The 17,270-nt window shown below is 61.2% G+C and overlaps 1 protein-coding gene across 4 annotated transcripts; it reads left to right on the top strand.

Moving 5' to 3' along the window:
* Window positions 1-780: 780 nt before the first annotated feature.
* On the top strand, window positions 781-16,659 carry KLF15 (KLF transcription factor 15). Of its 4 annotated transcripts, none has more exons than XM_070576416.1 (3): window positions 781-2,274; window positions 7,113-8,207; window positions 15,559-16,659. In XM_070576416.1, the coding sequence occupies exons 2-3, from the start codon at window positions 7,138-7,140 to the stop codon at window positions 15,725-15,727; spliced, it is 1,239 nt and encodes a 412-aa protein (XP_070432517.1). In that variant the 5' UTR covers window positions 781-2,274; window positions 7,113-7,137; the 3' UTR covers window positions 15,728-16,659. The 4 variants fall into 4 exon arrangements, with proteins under 4 accessions (XP_070432517.1, XP_070432516.1, XP_070432519.1 ...); XM_070576415.1 differs by lacking the exon at window positions 781-2,274 and adding an exon at window positions 2,626-2,791; XM_070576418.1 differs by lacking the exon at window positions 781-2,274 and adding an exon at window positions 2,895-2,916.
* Window positions 16,660-17,270: the final 611 nt, after the last annotated feature.

Below are 17,270 nucleotides of genomic sequence, written 5' to 3'. Positions count from 1 at the left end.
GCCAAACAACATAGCTTATTTCCTTTTAAGGCCTTTTCTATGCACAGTGATGTAGAAGTAGGGAAGGAATTAATTTGGAGGGAAGCTATGTTAGAGGTTCTCACCACTGTGAAGAGAAATATTTCTCTTTTTTGCCATCTCTGTTTGAAGAGCACCGCCTGGCTGCTTTCTCATCTCCTTGGCAAGGAATCCAGTCACAGATTCTCCCCACTGTGTTGAGAGTTTTCTCTCTAGATATGGCCTGGTGTAAATGCTGTATCCGGCTGCCCAGGCAGACGGTCAGTATCCCCACTCACTCATTTGTTTATTCACTTGGCAAATTTATTTAGCTCCTACTGTATTCTGGGCACCATGCCACGAAGGATGGGCCTGCAGGTGGGAGATAAGGTGGGAACGGGACTACGTCCCTGAGAAAGTTAAGTGTAAGATGATTTCTGAAGGATGAACGGAGTTCACCAGGCTGTTGGACGCATGGGGAGAATGAACCAGAAGGCGGCACCCTGTACAGAGCAGTGCCTGGAAACCAGCTTGGGGGTGTTCTTAGTCTCCTTTGGGAAAATTGTTCTCCTAATTTCTCCAGTGACCAACTCCTTTGCTTGTTTGGGGTATGTTTCTTAGCCCTATTTAATTTCTCTCAAGCTGACCCTGTTTGCAGGAAATCTTTCAGAAATCCATTATTTCACCAGTTGAGCCCTGACCGTGAACTTGGTGCTGGAAATGACGGGAACGAAGGGAAAGCGCCGCTTTGGTGGAGGAGACAAGAGCAAACAAAATACCATGTAAAGTGTAGCACATGTTAGCAGGAACAGTTAAGCAAGACAGGGAAATAGGAAATATTAGGGGAGGGTTGACATTTCAGATTGCGTGGCTGAGGCTGGGCTCCCTGAGAAGGCAGCACGCAGGAGGTGAGGGAGCCACGTGGCCTGTGGTGGAAGAGCTTCCCCAGGTAGTGGGATGGCCAGCACAAAGCCCCGAGGTGGACTGTGCTGAACCCAGAGGAGGCCAGTGTGCTCAGAGCGACGTGAGGCAGGGGGAGCGGAGTGCAGGGTGAGGTCACATCCTGGAGGGCATGCAGGCTGTGCTGAGGTCGGAGCCACTAGAATGTTCCGAGTCAAGAAGGGACATGATTTGACTCAGGTTGTGACAGAAACTTCTTGGCTGTTCGTCGGTTTCTGACCAGCTGCACGCAGAAGCTGCTAAGGATGTATTTTTGTGTCCAAGCTTCTTCTGACCTCTGGAGGGTTTTGCACCCAGGGTATGGGGGACACCAGGCTGGGAGTGTCTGAGGAGCAAGGACCAATGGCAGGTGGGGTAGACGGGGAAGTTCTGTGCATGTGCCCAGCTCCCACCTGCATAGAGACAAGACAGTGTGTCACGGAACGCTCCAGACCTCTCTCTTCTATAACGGGTGAATTCCACCTGTCCTGCAGATGCTAGCCAGGGCTGCCATGGGTTCAGTGTACAGACAGCCTCATCGTCATCCCTGTCCTCAACGTGTCTCCTCGGTTGGCTCCTGCTGGCAGCAGAGCTGCATCCCTGGCTGTGACTGGGTGCACCAGGAGGGCCCAGGACCCCGGGGCAGGTGCTGGCACAGACTTAGGCGCCTGGAGCACAGCATTCCAGAAAGCCTGGAAGGGGCCTGCCTGACTTCTGGCTCCATCAGTGCCCTTGGAGAGGTGCACGGGAAACGCCAGCCACCTGCCAGGCCAGGAGGGCAAAGGATGGCAGCGCCGTGGCCGAAGCTCTCTGCCCACGTGTCCCGGATGCCTTCCCTGGGGCAGACAGACCACTCTGCCTCAGCCCCTCCTCTCTCCTCCTTGCTCTGGGGGGCGGGAGGGACGGGGGACCCGGGAGGATCTCATGGCCTCTCAGAGTTCGTTTCTTCATCTGTAAAATGCTTGGCGGAGGACCCAACAGGAGTGTGGGTTAAAGGGCACAGCAGGGTCAACGGCACCCTCAGCTCACGTGTTTCTTCTGGGCAAAAGTCTCTCTGAGCCTCGCTCTTCCCATCTCTGAGCGGACGCAAACGCCTCCGGGATTGCGGACCGCGGCAGTCTGCGAACGGCCTTCATAGACTGAGAAGTACTGCTTAGTCTTCAGGAAGGTGCCCCAGAGACGGGGGTCATTGGCGTGAGGCAGGGGTCAGCGAATCTCCTAAGACCGTCGGGAGGCGGCGGTGGCAGCACAGCGAGCGCACACTTTCCCGAGGGTCACTGAGATTGCTCAGCGGAAAGACCATACCGTATTTCTCCGACAGTACCGTATTTCCCCAAGGCAAGTCCCCTACTTTATCTGGCACTCAATGGGAGACAGGGCGGCCCCTACGCGGCTGGGGCTGGGGGTGGGCGTGGGGGTGGGGCAGCCCTGGCCAGGACGGCCCCACGGCGCCGGCCCCACGTGGACCGCGCTTCGCGGCGATCGCAGGGCTTGCCGCCGGGCCCGAGCCCCGTCTCACGCCCCTGCTGGGGCCGGAGCCTCGGAAGCGGACCGGCTGCGCGGGGCGCGGGGCTCGGGCCGGGGCGCGCGGCGGCGCGGAGCCGGGGCCGCGGGGCGGGGCGCGTGACGCGCGGCGCGGGCCAATGGGGCGCGCGCCCGGGGCCGAGCCTCCTGCGAGCCTTCGCGGCGCCCGCGGCGTCACGTGAGCCGGGAGGCAGCGCCGCAGCGACCCGCCGGCCCGCGGGCGAGCGAGCGAGCGAGCGCAGCACCCGGCTCGGCCCGCGCCGCCGCCGGACGGGAGCCGGCCGCAGGACCGCCGGGGCCTGGCCGCCGGCCGGGCGTGCTCCGAGTCCAGGTGGGAGGGCGCGGCGAGGCGGACGCCTTGCGGCCCCGGCCCCGGGCGCCCAGGGGCCGGCCGGGACGCGGGGGGGCGCTGGCCGGGCTCCGCACGAGCGTCCGAGGAGATGTCGGAGGAGTGGGGTGAGCCCCCGCTCGGGGCCGGGGATCGGACAAGCCCGTGGGACAGTGACCCCCGTTGCCCATCGGCACTTCCACGCGCAGGTCTGGGCCGCCGGCTCGCGCCCGGCCCGCGTGTCCGCGTCCGTCTTGCGGGCCGGCCCTCCCATATGGCGGGCGCCCGGCGGGGCCTGGCGAGAGGGGCGGGCAGGCGGACGCGCCCACCGGCCCGGGGCCGGGAGCGGGGCAGAGGGGCCTGTGCGGAGGGGTTACTGTCGGTCACCGTGGCGGCGGCCTCGGGGGAGGGGGCTCGGGCCGAGGGCATGGTGCCCGGCGGGCAGCGCTCCAGGGCTCTGCCGAGGGTCTGGGCGGGCTCCCCGTGCCTTCCTTTCCCACGCACGTTCCCGCACACACGCGCGGGCGCCCACGCCGGTCCACGCGCGGGGACGTCGCGGACACCCTCCCGCACAGCCACCCCGGCCGCCGCGCACCACGCCCCGCACACGCACAATCACACGACAGGAACTCACACCCCTGCGCGCACACCCGCACTGTTCCCACGTCTCTCACTCTGACCCCCACGCGGTGCCCTGGCCCCCTCGACTGAACGTTAGCGGAGCGACGGCCGAGGGGTGGCGGCGGGGCAGAGGAGAGGCCACCCCGCCCGCCATGGCCGTCCGAGTCCCTCTTCCCTTCCCACTGTGGTGTTCCCCATGAAACTCTCTCCCCACCCCCGTTCCCCCAGGATACAGAAGGGCTGTTTTCTCGCCCGATTTCCGGGTGGTGACAAAATCCCCAAAGGCCTGGCTCTTGGAGAGCGCCCGCCGCCCTACAGGTGCGAGGACGCTGGGGCTCGGCGACTTTGGGGCATGCGGGCGGCGCGCGGAGCGGAGACTCTTATTTTGAAGGGCAGCCCCCGCCTGCCACCCCCGTGATTTTGCACGCTGACCCAATGGCAAGCCCTTGGCCGGCGCTCGGCTTGTTATCAATTACATGTTGTTCCTCTAGCCGCTGTGTCCCCGGGAGGATAAACAGCAGGCCTGGCCCGGCCGGGGGGGAGGGAGGGGTGGGGGGGAGGGGGCGGAGTCCGGCCGCCGTCCGGGGACGGTGCCCGGAACAGCGAGTCCTCCCCCTGCATGCAGCCCGCGCCTCCGGCCGTGCCACGTGCTGCTGTGGTTCAGCGGCCGAGCTGCTCCCGCCCTGGCGCGCCTCTCTTTAATGCCAGCGCCCCGGGCAGTCCCAGGACTCCTTCTGGGGTCTCACTGCCACTGCCCAGGCTGCTTAGCCGTGCTTTAAGACCCTGCTGCCTGACTGGCCGTTTTACTTCTCCTCTCGTCCGCCCCACCCGCGGGCCCGTCTGTAAATTCTGCCAGGTCCTGCTTTAGACTCTGGGATACAGCGATGAACTGAACAGTCAGAACAACTTGTATTCTGGTGGGGAGATAGAGAGAAAATAAAGTACACAAAGACATAACCAAGATAGTTTCCCACTGTGGCAACTGCTAGGAAGAATTAACATGGGGTGATGTAACAGAGGGTGGTCGGGGGAGGCCCCCACGGGGAGTGGCTTCTGAGCTGAGATTTAAATAAGGCCCTCCACGTGGAGTGGAGTCGGGGAGAGGGAACCCAGAGAGGGAAGCCAGGGCAGTGGCCCGAGGCCGGGGAAGCTGGTGATCTGGGTGCACAGCCAGTGTGGAGTGGAGCAGGCGGAGGTGAGGTCTGGAGAGAGCGCAGGGCTCAGGCGCTGGGCTGCTGGAGGAGGCTGGTCACGCTTCCTTGGGAATCGGTTGAAGGTTTCCTCCCAGCTCAATGTACTGTACTAACTTATTTGCCCCACTTTTCTTTTTATATCATTTCATCCGTGAGTATATCAGGTAATATCTCTGAAAGGGGAGGCCTCCTTTAAAAAGAGCGTACCAACCACAATGCCATCATCACACTTAAAAATGTTAGTAATTCGTTAACATCCTGGAATATTGAGTTGGTGATCCTAGATTTCGGGGAAGAGTTTTAAGCAGGCAGGACGTGGCCCCGCCTGACCCTCCCTGCGGCTCCTGGCCTCTCCCGGGTTTCAGAGAGGCTGCAGTCCCCCTGATCCCTTCGCGTCAGGCAGAGGGCAGAGAGACCATGTGTTCACACTTGCGGAGGCCCAGGCTAACGGCTGGCGCTGACCAGCGCCTGCACGTGTGTCAGCCCCTGCAGTGAGAGCCCGTTGGACTCAGAACAACCTGGCAACTAGGTGCTGTTGGCAGCATCCCCGCCCGCAGACCAAGACACAGATGCAGAGGCGGGCCCCTTGCTCCAGGTCGCCAGCTGAGAAGTTGCAGAGGCAACAGCAGAGCCGCTGCTCAGAGCGGGGGTGACAGGTGGGGCAGGTCCCGGGCTGAGTGTGGGCTCTGCCCAGCCTCATGGCCCCTCACAATGAGTTACCTGGCACTTTCCTACCTTCTCAGCACCCGATTTAGTGAATAGTTTGTATTTTAAAACTCGCAGTGTTAAATCCTTAGCTGAGTATTTAAAACCAAAGAGCCAAATATCCTGGCAGAACTGCCCAAGATGCAGACTTGCTGAGGCATTTGCCTTGATTTCTGGGGCTCAGAGGAGCTTCCCAGGTGAGTGGGGAGCTGAGGTCAGAGAGGGGGCGCCTCACAGCAGGAAGGCTTAGAGATCACTGGGACAGGGAACAGATGAGGGAACTGAAATGTGGGGGGAGCAAAGGTTACAGCCCGGGTTATAGCTGACGATGACCCTGGGCTCTGCCTGTGGCTGGGCCTGTTGACCATTGGGTGGTACTGGGTGCCAGGCCCAAGAGTGGTCCTTGAGACAGAGCGTGGGGGCAGGCGCAGAGGTGACGCCTGGCAGCAGAGTCTCTGGCTTCCAATGCAGGACGTTCTCCTTTCCTAACCTCAGTAAACAGCCTGCTGTGGTTACTGGGCGGGGACAAAGGTCCACAGAGATGGCCCTTGTCACAGCTGGACACTGTTGACTCTCCTTGGACGCTGGAGCTAACATGGCCTTCAGAGGACACAGCTCTCCCCTCTTGTCTCTGTTGACATTCTCTGAGGCCCTCCTGGGCACGAGCTGCCACTCTGGGAGTTGGGGACACAGCGGAGCCCTAGCAACCCTGCCTGCCCTCATGGAACGCCTGGTCTAGTGGGGAGGCAGGAGCGGCTGGACCTTCCTGAGGTGGCGAGTGCTCCGGGGGTGCAGGCCCAGGGGTCTTATCTCCAATCCCACCAGGTGGCTGTGAAATCAAAGGAGGTCGCAGCCGTGCGTGTGCACGGGCTGGCTGGCCGCACGTCTGCATGTGCGTCATATCCGCTGCATGGGGCCGTCCACCCAGGGCTGAAGCCTCAGTGCAGAACTGGGGCACCGGGGAGAGTCTTTTGTTCAGGCCGTCCCTGTGTCTCCCATTTCACAGAGGAGGCAGCTGAGGCACAGAGGGGCCTGAGACCTGGACGGTGGGTGATCTGCCCCCCTTTCCGGGGAAACAGAGCCTGCGAGAGGGCAGGCGCCCGTGGGTTTCTAATTTTTTGCCACAAACTTAGCTTGCCAAATTGAAATATAGGCTGCCTGGTTAAATTGGAATCTCAGAGAAAACACTTTTTTAGTATAAGCATGTCCCATCCAATGTTTGGGACATACTTTTGTTAAAAGTTGTTTCTTTTTTAAAATCCGAAATTCATATTTAACTGGATGGCTTGTATTTTTATTTGCTCAATCTGGCAGCCCTGTCCAAGCCTTAACAACACAGGGGTCAGAGGGCAAACGGCCCGTCTCTTGCCTGCTCCCAGGACTCAACAGGAATGAAGTTGAGGTCAGGAGTCCTCAGAGACGCGGCGACTGCTCAGCTGGAGGGGCCCTGACTTCGGCTGTTGTGGGTGCAGAGATCCTCCACGCATGCTTACTTCCTCACTCACACACGCTCAGTCGTTCACAGACACGTTCGTGAGCTTTCCCAGAATCATTCTGGAAAATCTGTTTGGAGCGAAAGTGCCCTGGGTTGTGCAACAGGCTTGGAGAGGGCGCTTTTGCAAACAGGTGGTGCAATTTCGGAAAACACTGTGGCAGCGTTCTCCTTGGGGACGGGATGGAGGCAGGATCCAGGCGTTTGGCAATGGGAGGCTGTGGGCAGGCAGTGGAGGGAGAGCAACAGGCCCACGAGGTGGCAGGTGAGCACGCTGTCCTCCTGACCAGGCCTCCCTTTTTCCTCTCCACAGCCGCCACCGGTACGGCCAGGCCAGCATGGTGGACCACTTGCTTCCAGTGGATGAGACATTCTCGGCACTGAAATGCCCGGTTGGTTATCTGGGCAATAGGCTGGCCAGTGGCCGGGTGTACCACATGCTGCCTTCACCCCTCTCAGAGGACGACAGCGACGCCTCCAGCCTCTGCTCCTGTGCCAGCCCTGACTCGCAAGTCCTCTGCTCCTGCTACAGCGGCGGCCCAGGCCTGGAAGGCCAGGACAGCATCTTGGACTTCCTGCTGTCCCAGGCCACGCTGGGTGGTGGTGGTGGCATCAAGGCCAGCAGTGGCCCCATGGCCTGGGGGGCCTGGCGGAGGGCACCGGCATCTGTGAAGGGGGAACATTTCTGCTTCTCTGAGTTTCCTGTGGGTGATCCCGATGACGTCCCGAGGCCCTTTCAGCCCACCCTGGAGGAGATCGAAGAGTTTCTGGAGGAGAACATGGAGCTGGGGGTCAAGGAGGCCCCAGAGAGCAACAGCAAGGACTTGGAGGCCTGTGGCCAGCTCTCGGCTGGGCCACACAGGAGCCACCTCCATCCTGGGTCTGGCGGGAGAGAGCGTTGTGCTGCCCCATCAGGTGGCGCCAGTGCAGGTGGCAGCCAGGGCCCAGGTGGGGGGCCGGCGCCTGAGGGCCCCACCCCTGTGCTGCTGCAGATCCAGCCTGTGCAGGTGAAGCAGGAGTCGAGCACAGAACCCGCCTCCCCTGGGCAGGCCCCGGAGAGCGTCAAGGTGGCCCAGTTCCTGGTCAACATCCAGGGGCAGACCTTTGCACTCGTGCCCCAGGTGGCGCCCTCCTCCAACTTGAACCTACCCTCCAAGTTCGTGCGCATCGCCCCCGTGCCCATTGCCGCCAAGCCTATTGGGTCGGGAGCCCTGGGGCCTGGCCCTGCTGGCCTCCTCATGGGCCAGAAGTTCCCTAAGAACCCGGCAGCAGAACTCATCAAAATGCACAAATGTACTTTCCCCGGCTGCAGCAAGATGTACACCAAAAGCAGCCACCTCAAGGCCCATCTGCGCCGGCACACGGGCGAGAAGCCCTTCGCCTGCACCTGGCCGGGCTGCGGCTGGAGGTCAGTATGACGGGTGACGGGCCGGGCAGCCAGCGAGGCCCGCTGGCCTCTGCCACCCTGGGTGTGCGGCCAAGGCCAGGTTCTCCACCATTAGATAAGGCTGCTTAGGAAAGGGAGGGGTGAGTGGGGGCCAGGGCCCGAGCGGCGCGGCTGCCCACAGGTCTCCTTGTCCCTCCTGAGCACTAAAGCCAGAACCCAGCTCGTCTCTGGTCCCTAGTGGCCAGGCGAGGCCATGCTACACAGAGGGCTCTCAGAGCAGGGACGGGTGGCTGAGGGACACACCGCAGCTGCGTGCCCTTCCCCTCCACACCGCTCGGCGACCCCAAGGGTAAGTGCCACCGACTCCTGCTTACAGCTGAGCAAACAGGTTCACACTGGCCACGTCACTTGCCCAAGGTCACACCACTTTGTAAGTGGGATTTGAACCCAGGGGTCAGATCAGAGAAGTCACATCCTGCGAAAGGCTGCTTCCCCAGCCAGAGGGACCAGCTTTTACTGTAGACGTCCTTGGGCACACGGGCTGGGCTCCCCATGGGGGCCTGGAGGTGTGTTTGGGAAGCCGCAGAGGCCAACCGAGAGCGAGGGCCTGGCTGTGTGCAGACCCAGCGGGGGAGGCATGTTTCCAGGCTCTCCACTCTGGCACAGTGGGGGAAACCAGCTCTCAGAGGGCGGGGCCTTGCCCGGGTCACTCGGCCCATGGGCAGCAGAGCTGGATGGAGCCCCTGTGGACCCCCCCCATCCCGGGACCCCCAGGTGCCGCTTAGCCTCTTCTTAGGGAGGGCATGTCCAGCTCTTCCTGAATCTCCGCAGCAGGTCGGGACTCGCCTGCTCGGGGGTGCCTGCCCACCTGGCTCCCCCAAGTTTAGGATGCCCACTCCGCAGGAATCTGGCCTGCCTGGGAGGGTGGCATGTGCTCCTGGCACGTTCCCCATCTGTGTATGTGAGTGTGTGTGAGAGAGCCATGTGGCAGCTCGTCTGTGAGCAGGACCGGACCTTGCACGTGGGTGTCTAGTTGTGCGTGCACACGTGTGTGCATCCTGCTTTCTTCGTTTGTCTCTGTGTGCTGTGTCACCATACGTGTCTGCACACATCGTGTTGTGTGTGTCTGTGCTCCCTGTGTGTGGACGTGCCGGTGGATTGGCACCTGGCGAGCACTTTGCAGCTTTTGTTTCTTGACCAGACTCATCTGAGAGCTCGTGAGAGTTGGCCCCAGGCGGGAGGTGCTGGCTGCCGGCGTCCTGGCTGGCTGAGGCTGGGGCACAGATGGGAGCTGTGCCTGGGAGGTTAGATGTGACCAGTCTAACCTTTGGCGGCCCCTTTCCATGGCCAGAGAAGGGACTTGTCCACACAGCGTCCTGGGTTAGAGCGGCCTTGCCTGAGTGCGGGTGTCGCTTACCCCGCCACGTCCCTGCCCTGACGGCGTCCATCAGATCTGGAGGCCTTGTAAGAGCTGCTGCTCCAGCCACACAGCGCTGGCTGTCAGAGCCGGGCTGCCCGCCTCTCTGGGGCTCGTGCCACAGTTTGCCGAGTGGGCCCCTGGGTGACCTGCGCACTTGCAGGGCAGCTCATGAGGCCTGACGTGGCGGCAGGTGTGCATTGGTGGGTGGTCAGAGCTTGGGGGGCAGGCGAGAGACATGGGGCCGGAGAGGCAGAAGGGAGGGGCATGGTGACACCATGGGTGGGGGGCAGCTGGCGGCAGTGGTCAGGAGCCCCAGCCCTCGTCTGCCTCCAACTTGCTGTGTGCTCTCGGGGCGGTCCCCCTGGCCAAGCCTCAGTTTCCTCATCTGTAAAGTGGAGGGCCTGCTCCTCCTCATCCGTCCCGGGGCCAGGCCTGCAGGGGTGCCCAGCAGTGCCCCCTTTTCGCTGATTATTGTTGCTCTCGTGGAAGGTCAGAGTCTGAGAAGGGACCTGGAAGCTGTCCTGCCCGCCCCATGCAGGCAGTACCCCATCTCAGAGGCACCCCAGACTCACGGCGGCTCCTCTTGGCTGCATTCTCCTTTTTGGGGGCAGGTCTGTGAGAGATTGGGCAGCCTGCTCGGCAGAACACAGCTCTGGCTCTTGTGATGGGCTCACCTTCCTGGGCGCAGTCCCCTGGTCACTGCTGACAGTTGGCAAGTGGCCCCTCCAATCAGGGTGAGGCTGGATGGGGCCACAGGGAGGATGTGGTCCTTGGTCAAGGCTACCCACTTGGCCCACTGCCCCAGGAGGAGAGGACCTGCTTTCTTCCTGGCTGTCCCAGAAAACAGATGGGACCCTTAGCCCAGAGTGTATCTTAGGGAGGCAGATCTCAGTCTCCGACACAGTGGCCTCTGGAGGTAGTGAGTTCCCCATGGCAGGAGGTGTGCAAGCAAGAGTGGGATTTGTGGAGAGGATTCATCTCTGCCACTGTCTGAGCTCTGGCACTGGTCTTCTTGCCGAGGACCCACTTGACAGGGGAAGGCAGGGTGAGGTCACTGTGGAGCCGACCCAGGAGCTGTTGCTGCCGTCAGCCACTCTTAGGGCTTCCATAAGGCCTCCCCAGGTTCTCCCAAGTTCCCCTCGAGTGGGGTCTGGCCTTTATGGTGTCACCTGTGGCAGAGGCACTGTCTGACTGGGAGCTGGGGGCGCCTGCCTCTTAGGAAGGCTGTTTCTCTGAGGATGAGGGAGCCCTCGGTTGGCCTTTAGGGGTCCTGAGCCCCTGGAGATGTACATATGACATGTGTGTCCCTTAAATGTGGCCGTAGCCTTGAACCGAGGGCCAGAAACTGGAGGGAGCTCTTATAGCTCCATGTGAGCTGGGCCGGGCATGGGGGCAGCTCAGTCTGGACAGGACGGGGAAGCAGGACAGTGACTGTGACACTCCTGTGGCTGCCGGCTTGCTGCATGCTGCGCACTGCTCCGAGGTTCTCAGAGCTGGAATTCTCCCCACTTGCCCCCCTTGCTGCATCCCTCCTGCCATGGGGGATTTGCTACTTCCTAAGGCTGCTGGAGCCTTTAGGTGTACTTTGGTCCACTTAAATTCCCATCCAGACTTCTCGTTCTGGCCACAGACCTGCATGGTCTGCTTGCCAGCCTCCCCTCGGTGCCCTGTGTCTGCGGCCCTCCCCACCACAGCTGCTGTGCTTGGTCTTGGGTGGTCTCGGCTGTGTTCTGCGCATGTCACGTGCAAAAGCTTGTGGAGTACTCACAACAACCCATCAAGTGTGGGCACCAATCTGCATTTTACAGAGGGGAAACTGAGGCCTAGAAAGTTCTTGTCCCCACGAGGCCGTCAGCTCTGTCAGGTGCTATGCATATGGGCTAGGGAGAAGAGCTGACAACAGCAGCACCGGTGCCAGCCGCTTCTCACAGCTGCTGGGGGCGGCTCCGGGCACCCTGCAGAGGACTCAGTTCCGGTCCTTGTGAGTCCACGGTAGGTGCCAGCATGTTGTACCCATTTTACAGAGGAGGAAATGGAGGCACAGAGCAGTCAAGTAAGTTCTCTCTGATTACACAGCTGCTAAGTGGCAGAGCCAGGAATTCAACCCAGGCTGTCTGCCCCCCACACACACCCCTGAACTCAGGACCTCTCTGCGGCCCCCTCTGCACGCTTCCAGTGGGGGTGGCCTGCCTGAGTGTTGGGAGGACGTCCATCTCCACCTGTGGCCGGGCCTGGTCTCTGGGGCGGCGCCTGACACGCTCGCTGCCTCCCCATACAGGAGGCTCCCCACTCCAGAGGGCGTCTCTCTTCTTCCTGGAAGCCTTGGTGACTAGTGTGCTCTTCCTCCTCCCGGGCCAGTGCTGGCCCTGGTGCTGTATCCTGTGCCCTACCCTGTGCCCCTCTGCGTAATGAAGGATGTCCCCGAGGTCACCACATGCCCAGGGAGCCAAGCCCACTTCCTCCTGCTTTTGGTCCTGACCCCAGTACTCCTTGTCTCTTCCCCTGTTGTGACGTCCTGGCACCTTGACGGGCTGAGGCCAGACTTTGTCTGTCCCATCGAACTGTCTGGGAAGTGGCTGCTTGCCTGCCTTCCTAGAAGTTTCCTTGCATCACTCTCAGACACAGGCCTCCTTTGTCCCCGGCAGCAGAACGTCCTGTTCCAGAATGGCCAAGCCATTCCGTCCAGAAAGAACCCCCTCCTGCCATGGCTAATATGAATATTAATAACTTTCTGCAGCCTCTGTGGCAGGTACTGTTGTCATCCACAGTGGACACAGGAGGCCCAGAAAAGCGGAGTCGCAGGTCTGAGGCCACAGAGCCAGGAGGAGGCAGGGACAGGATTCAAACCCAGTGGTCCGGCTGCTGGCCTGCCCTCTTGGCCCCTTGTCACTGCTGCCCCTATTTGACGAGGCGTTCTCTGACTCCATCCTCATCGTGGGCAGAGGCCCCAAGTGTTGTTGGACAGGTTGGGTACTGCACAACTCTAGGGGGCGCCATGCCTATTGCAGTCCTTGTGACTTGACTATTTATGATAATGGCTTTCTGGCTGATGGAAGGAGTGCCTTCACCCCATGGTGCTGTGTGTGCCAGGGTTGGTGCAGATGCCACAGGGTCCCAGGAGAGTCCCCTGTACCCAGTGCTTCCCTGTCCTGTACCCCGGCAACACGGATCGTGGTGCAGGCTCCCAGCTCCAGGGCCTCCCCGGGGACAGTCCCGTGCCACACTCTTGCAGGCAGTAAGTTCTCAGTTGTTGAATGGGTGCCACGTGCCAGAGACTGCTCTAAATGCTCGTTGCTTCTTATGATCCTCACAGTCCTCTGAGGTAGATTTCTCATTCTCCCTGTCTCCACATGGGGAAACTGAGGCTCAGAGAGCTTGGTGACTTGTCCAGGTCGCTGAGTCAGCAGGTGACAGAGCTCAGGCTGCAGGGCTGCATCTTTGCCACCCGGCCCCCGCTCCCCTGTGGTCCCCAGGCCTCTTTGGTGGCTGCTCTTCAGGAGAGTGTGGGTGAGGATGTGAGGTCGGGGTCCCCTGAGGGCTCAGTTCCTGGGCACGGACCTCTCAGGTGACGAGACCCTGTGGTGGAGGGGTGGGTGCGGACAGCTTGTTCTCAGGCCTGGCTCTCCCTTGGTGTGTGTCCTTCTCAGGGTGCCCCCGTGACGAGAGGGCCTCTGTGGCCCTGTGTCACCACCTCTGGCCTCTGAGACAAGTTCTGGAAGGCTGGCAGGAATCCCTGGTCTCCCCTGGGTGCGTGAGGCGGCTGAGGCAGGATGGTTCTCGGGTTTGCTCAGGACCACTCGGGGCTCCTGGTGGGGTGGGGGCCTGGGCTGATCCTGCCGTCTCGCTGCTGTGTGACCTGGCCAGCCCCTTGGCCTCTTTGAGCCCTTGCTCTGGTCTAGTCAGTCTGATGGGTCTGATTCTGGCTCCCTGGCCATGAAGTGCCAGGTGACCCCGGTGTCTGGAGCCTGGGAGGACTCGGGTATCACTGGTGGCATTGTTTCTGTAGCTTTCTGCTTGCCCCTGCCCCGGGCAGGCCCACCTGCTCAGGAGCTGTGTGCTCACTCCTGCTGAGGGCGGGGGCCCTGGCCTGGGAGCACGGGTCCAGGTGCACTGATGTCACTTCCTCACCAACACCAGTGACACACGCTGCCCAGCCAGGCTCTGTGGAGGAAGCCAGGCCCTCTGCGGTCACCAGTGTGGGCAGGGCACCCTTGGCTCTGACCCCGGCTGCTCTGCCTTGCCGGTGACTCTGGACCAGGCCCTCATCACGGAGCCTGTTTCCTCATCTGGCCGATAGGCCAGCTGGGCTGCTTTTATTCCACAGATACGCGGAGAGCCCTGCTCTGCGGCAGCCCAGTCGATGCTCTGGGGTGTGAGGTGCAGCGCCAGCCTCCCAGCGCAGGGACCTGGCTGCTCTCTGATGGCAGGGCATGGGTGCCAGGGGCGGCCGAGCCAGGCTGAGGCACTGTCCTCTCCACCTGCAGGCCAGGCTCCGCATCTGGGGCTCAGGCCCTCCTGCGCCCATCTGAGCCTTCCGCTGAGCTTGTTCTGCTGGGACCTCCTGCTCCTCTGTGGGCTATGGGGTCAAGACCTCTACCCACAGGGTCAGGCCAGACGTGGGCCACCAGTCCCTCCCCATCGGCTACCTGTTCCGGGGCACCCCCTAACCTACCTCTTGCTGTGGCCCCAGGTCCAGGAATGGGGCTGTTGAGCCTGATACTCTGTGCCAGTGCGTGTTCATTTATGTGCACATACATGTGAGTGCATGCACATGTCTGTGCAGTGCACCATGTTTGTGATGGGCACATGTGTGGCATGTGTGCACATGTATGTACTGGTGCATGTGTGGCATGTGCACGTGTGCATGTGTGTGTGTGCATGTGGACTTGAGAAGACTGCCCCTGTGGCAGCTCCTCCTGTGGGTGCTAGCTGTGCCCACTGTTTTGTGTAAATGCACTTACTGGGCACCTGCCATGCACCAGGCACTGGGCTGGTTGTGGGGGTGTGGACCACAGGAAACAGATGCGTCTTTCCTCATGGAGCAGATTTTCTAGTGGCACAGACTGACATTCATCAAAAAGTTGAAAACTAATTTAAAATTGCAACAACAGAGGCAGGAGCCAGGAAAGAGCAGGTGCATAGTGCTGCAGGAGCCTGGAGTAGGATGTTGTCCTGGGGGGCTTTCCTGAGGAAGTGACATTTGAGCGGAGCTCCAAGGGATGGGTAGGAGGGAGCAAGGAGAAGAGAAAAGAGCATTCTAGATAGAAGGAACAGTATGTGCAAATGTCCTGTGGCAGGAGGGACTAAGGACAGGGCAATGTAGGCGGAGCACAGAGGAGTCTGTATGTGAGAGGAGTGGGGTCTCACTGCCAGGACCAGGGTCATGGGGTGGGGAGTGCCTCAGATCTCTGAAGTCAGTGACAGCAGTCAGCCCGTGGCCCAGCTCTGGTCCTTACCTCTCCCTTTATCAGCTGCTCCTTCCCAGTGGCCCCAGGGCTGCGGGAGCACTTTGGCCAAGGCCGAGAAAGGAAGAGTCCGGGAACCATGGGAACTCTTAGCAGTAGCTCGCAGGGGTTCAGTTTTGTTTGGGGACATCTTCCTGGGCCGGCTTTCAGGAAAGCAGGGTCCAGGAGTGCGGTGGGCTCAGCCTGAGGCGTGTGCCTCTGCTGTAATGGAGCCGCGACCTCCCTGCAGTGCTGGGGAGAGAGACGCCTCTCCGGGTCCTCAGTTTCCCCTCTGGACGGGCTCCCCGGGCAGACCTTCGCGGAGGTGCCGAGGCCTGGTCTCGGGGGAGCCCGCGCGCCCGGGGCGCCCGCCGCAGGTCCTGCGCAGCGCGCGGGGCGGCACCGTCGTCCCCGGTCCTCGCCGAGCCGGCGGGGCGCGGGCGCGGGGCGGTGGGACGGCCGCTGCCAGCGGAGCCCGCAGACGCCCGCTGACCGCCGTGTCCCGCAGGTTCTCCCGCTCGGACGAGCTGTCGCGGCACCGGCGCTCGCACTCGGGCGTGAAGCCCTACCAGTGTCCCGTGTGCGAGAAGAAGTTCGCGCGGAGCGACCACCTCTCCAAGCACGTGAAGGTGCACCGCTTCCCGCGGGCCGGCCGCGCCGGGCGCGCCCTCAACTGAGCGCCGCCCCGCCCGGTAGTTCACAGCAATAATTTATTCGCCTCCCTCGGACGGCGGGCCGGGGGCCCACGCCGCCTTCCGCAGCAGGAGGGCGCCCGCCCGGGGCCGGCCGAGCCCCCGCCGCGCCGGGGAGCCCCGCGCGCCGCGCCTGCCGCCTCCTGCCTTCGTGCCTTCCCGCGGCGGCTGCTGCGGCCCGGCTCTGCCCCCGCGCCCCGCCTGGGCCAGCACTTTATTGCTCTGGAAGAAGAAAGGTGCAGTTTGGTTGTCAGGTCCTAGGGAGCCGTGCTGGGAAGAGGGAAGCAGGCCGAAAGTCCAGGGCGCGCTGGGGGGGTGGGAGGGGGGCTTGTCCGGGTGCCTCGCGCTGCCTGACTGCCAGAGGTACGCTGGGTGCTCAGGGAGCGCAGGACCTGGCCTCCAGGTGGGTGCAGAATTGGGGGGAAAAGCCCTATCTTTTGGGGGCTGGCAGTGCATGTGCTTGAGTTAAATGTGCTGGGCAGACGACAGAGGCAGGCCGGCCCCAGAGCGTGTGCACAGCGCGGCTCAGCCCGTTCTCCATCCTATTTCCAGACAAATCCAGACCCCAGACTCCGGGGTCGCTTCGGGAGAAGAGGGGAGCAGGTTGGCTGCGTGTAGAAGACCTAGGTCGAGCCTCCCAGGCCTGGCTTAGAAACCATTCCTTATTTGTCTAGAAATTAATCTCAAATGAACTCGCTCGTTCTGACAGGTCTGTTTCGCATCCTATGAATGTATGTAAATAAACTGTACATAGGTACATCGACATAAAATATCTTTTAATAACATACCAACATTTGTGTAAATTTGAAATTAAAAATCTATAAAGCTGGTGTACATATGTTACAATTATGTATATTTTCTTTGGTCCTTCATAAAAATATATTTACTTTGCCAATAAAAAGAAAAAACTCACTAACTTTGTGGCTTTCGTTGTGCTGTTTTCTTTGCTCTGCCAGGAAATGGAAGTCATTCTAGGCTGCGTGTCTGGGTCTGCATTTGCACTGCCCGTGGACCTCGGTTTGTACCCAGAGGGGTACATAGGCCCCTTTGGGGTCCAGCCCTTGGCCCAGTGGTGCAGGGTGCCCACACAGCCGGCCCCTGGGGTTCTGCTCATTCCAGTGTTGCGGAGGGCTCCCTCTCCTCTCTCCACAAACCGCATCCAACACATCTCCACACAAACCACATCTGCCAGTGTCGTTTATGGGGAGCCGCTACAGGTCAGGCTGGGCCCTGCAGGGTCACTTCTCCTCCGATTTCCTGTTGGAGCCCTCGCTCGGCACTTCCTGCCCTTTGTGTAGTCCCTCGAGCATCTATTGTGCATGCACTGCATGCTGGGAGAGCAGACTGTTTCCCCTCGTGGACTCCCCCTAGGAAATGGCACGTTATTTCCCACTTGCGGGGGCGACTGTGAGTGGATTAGGAGTCTTGACTCGGCGGAGGCGAGACTTGGAGAGGCCAGTGTAGGGAGTTAGGCTGCTCTGAGCTCTGGGGACACAAGTCCTCCCGAACTCCCCCAGATGCTTGGATC

This window comes from Equus przewalskii, chromosome 15 (assembly GCF_037783145.1).
Source record: "Equus przewalskii isolate Varuska chromosome 15, EquPr2, whole genome shotgun sequence".
NCBI classification, from domain to species: domain Eukaryota; kingdom Metazoa; phylum Chordata; class Mammalia; order Perissodactyla; family Equidae; genus Equus; species Equus przewalskii.
The sequence above is the reverse complement of the archived record's forward strand: the minus strand, read 5'-3'. Positions and strand labels throughout refer to the sequence as shown.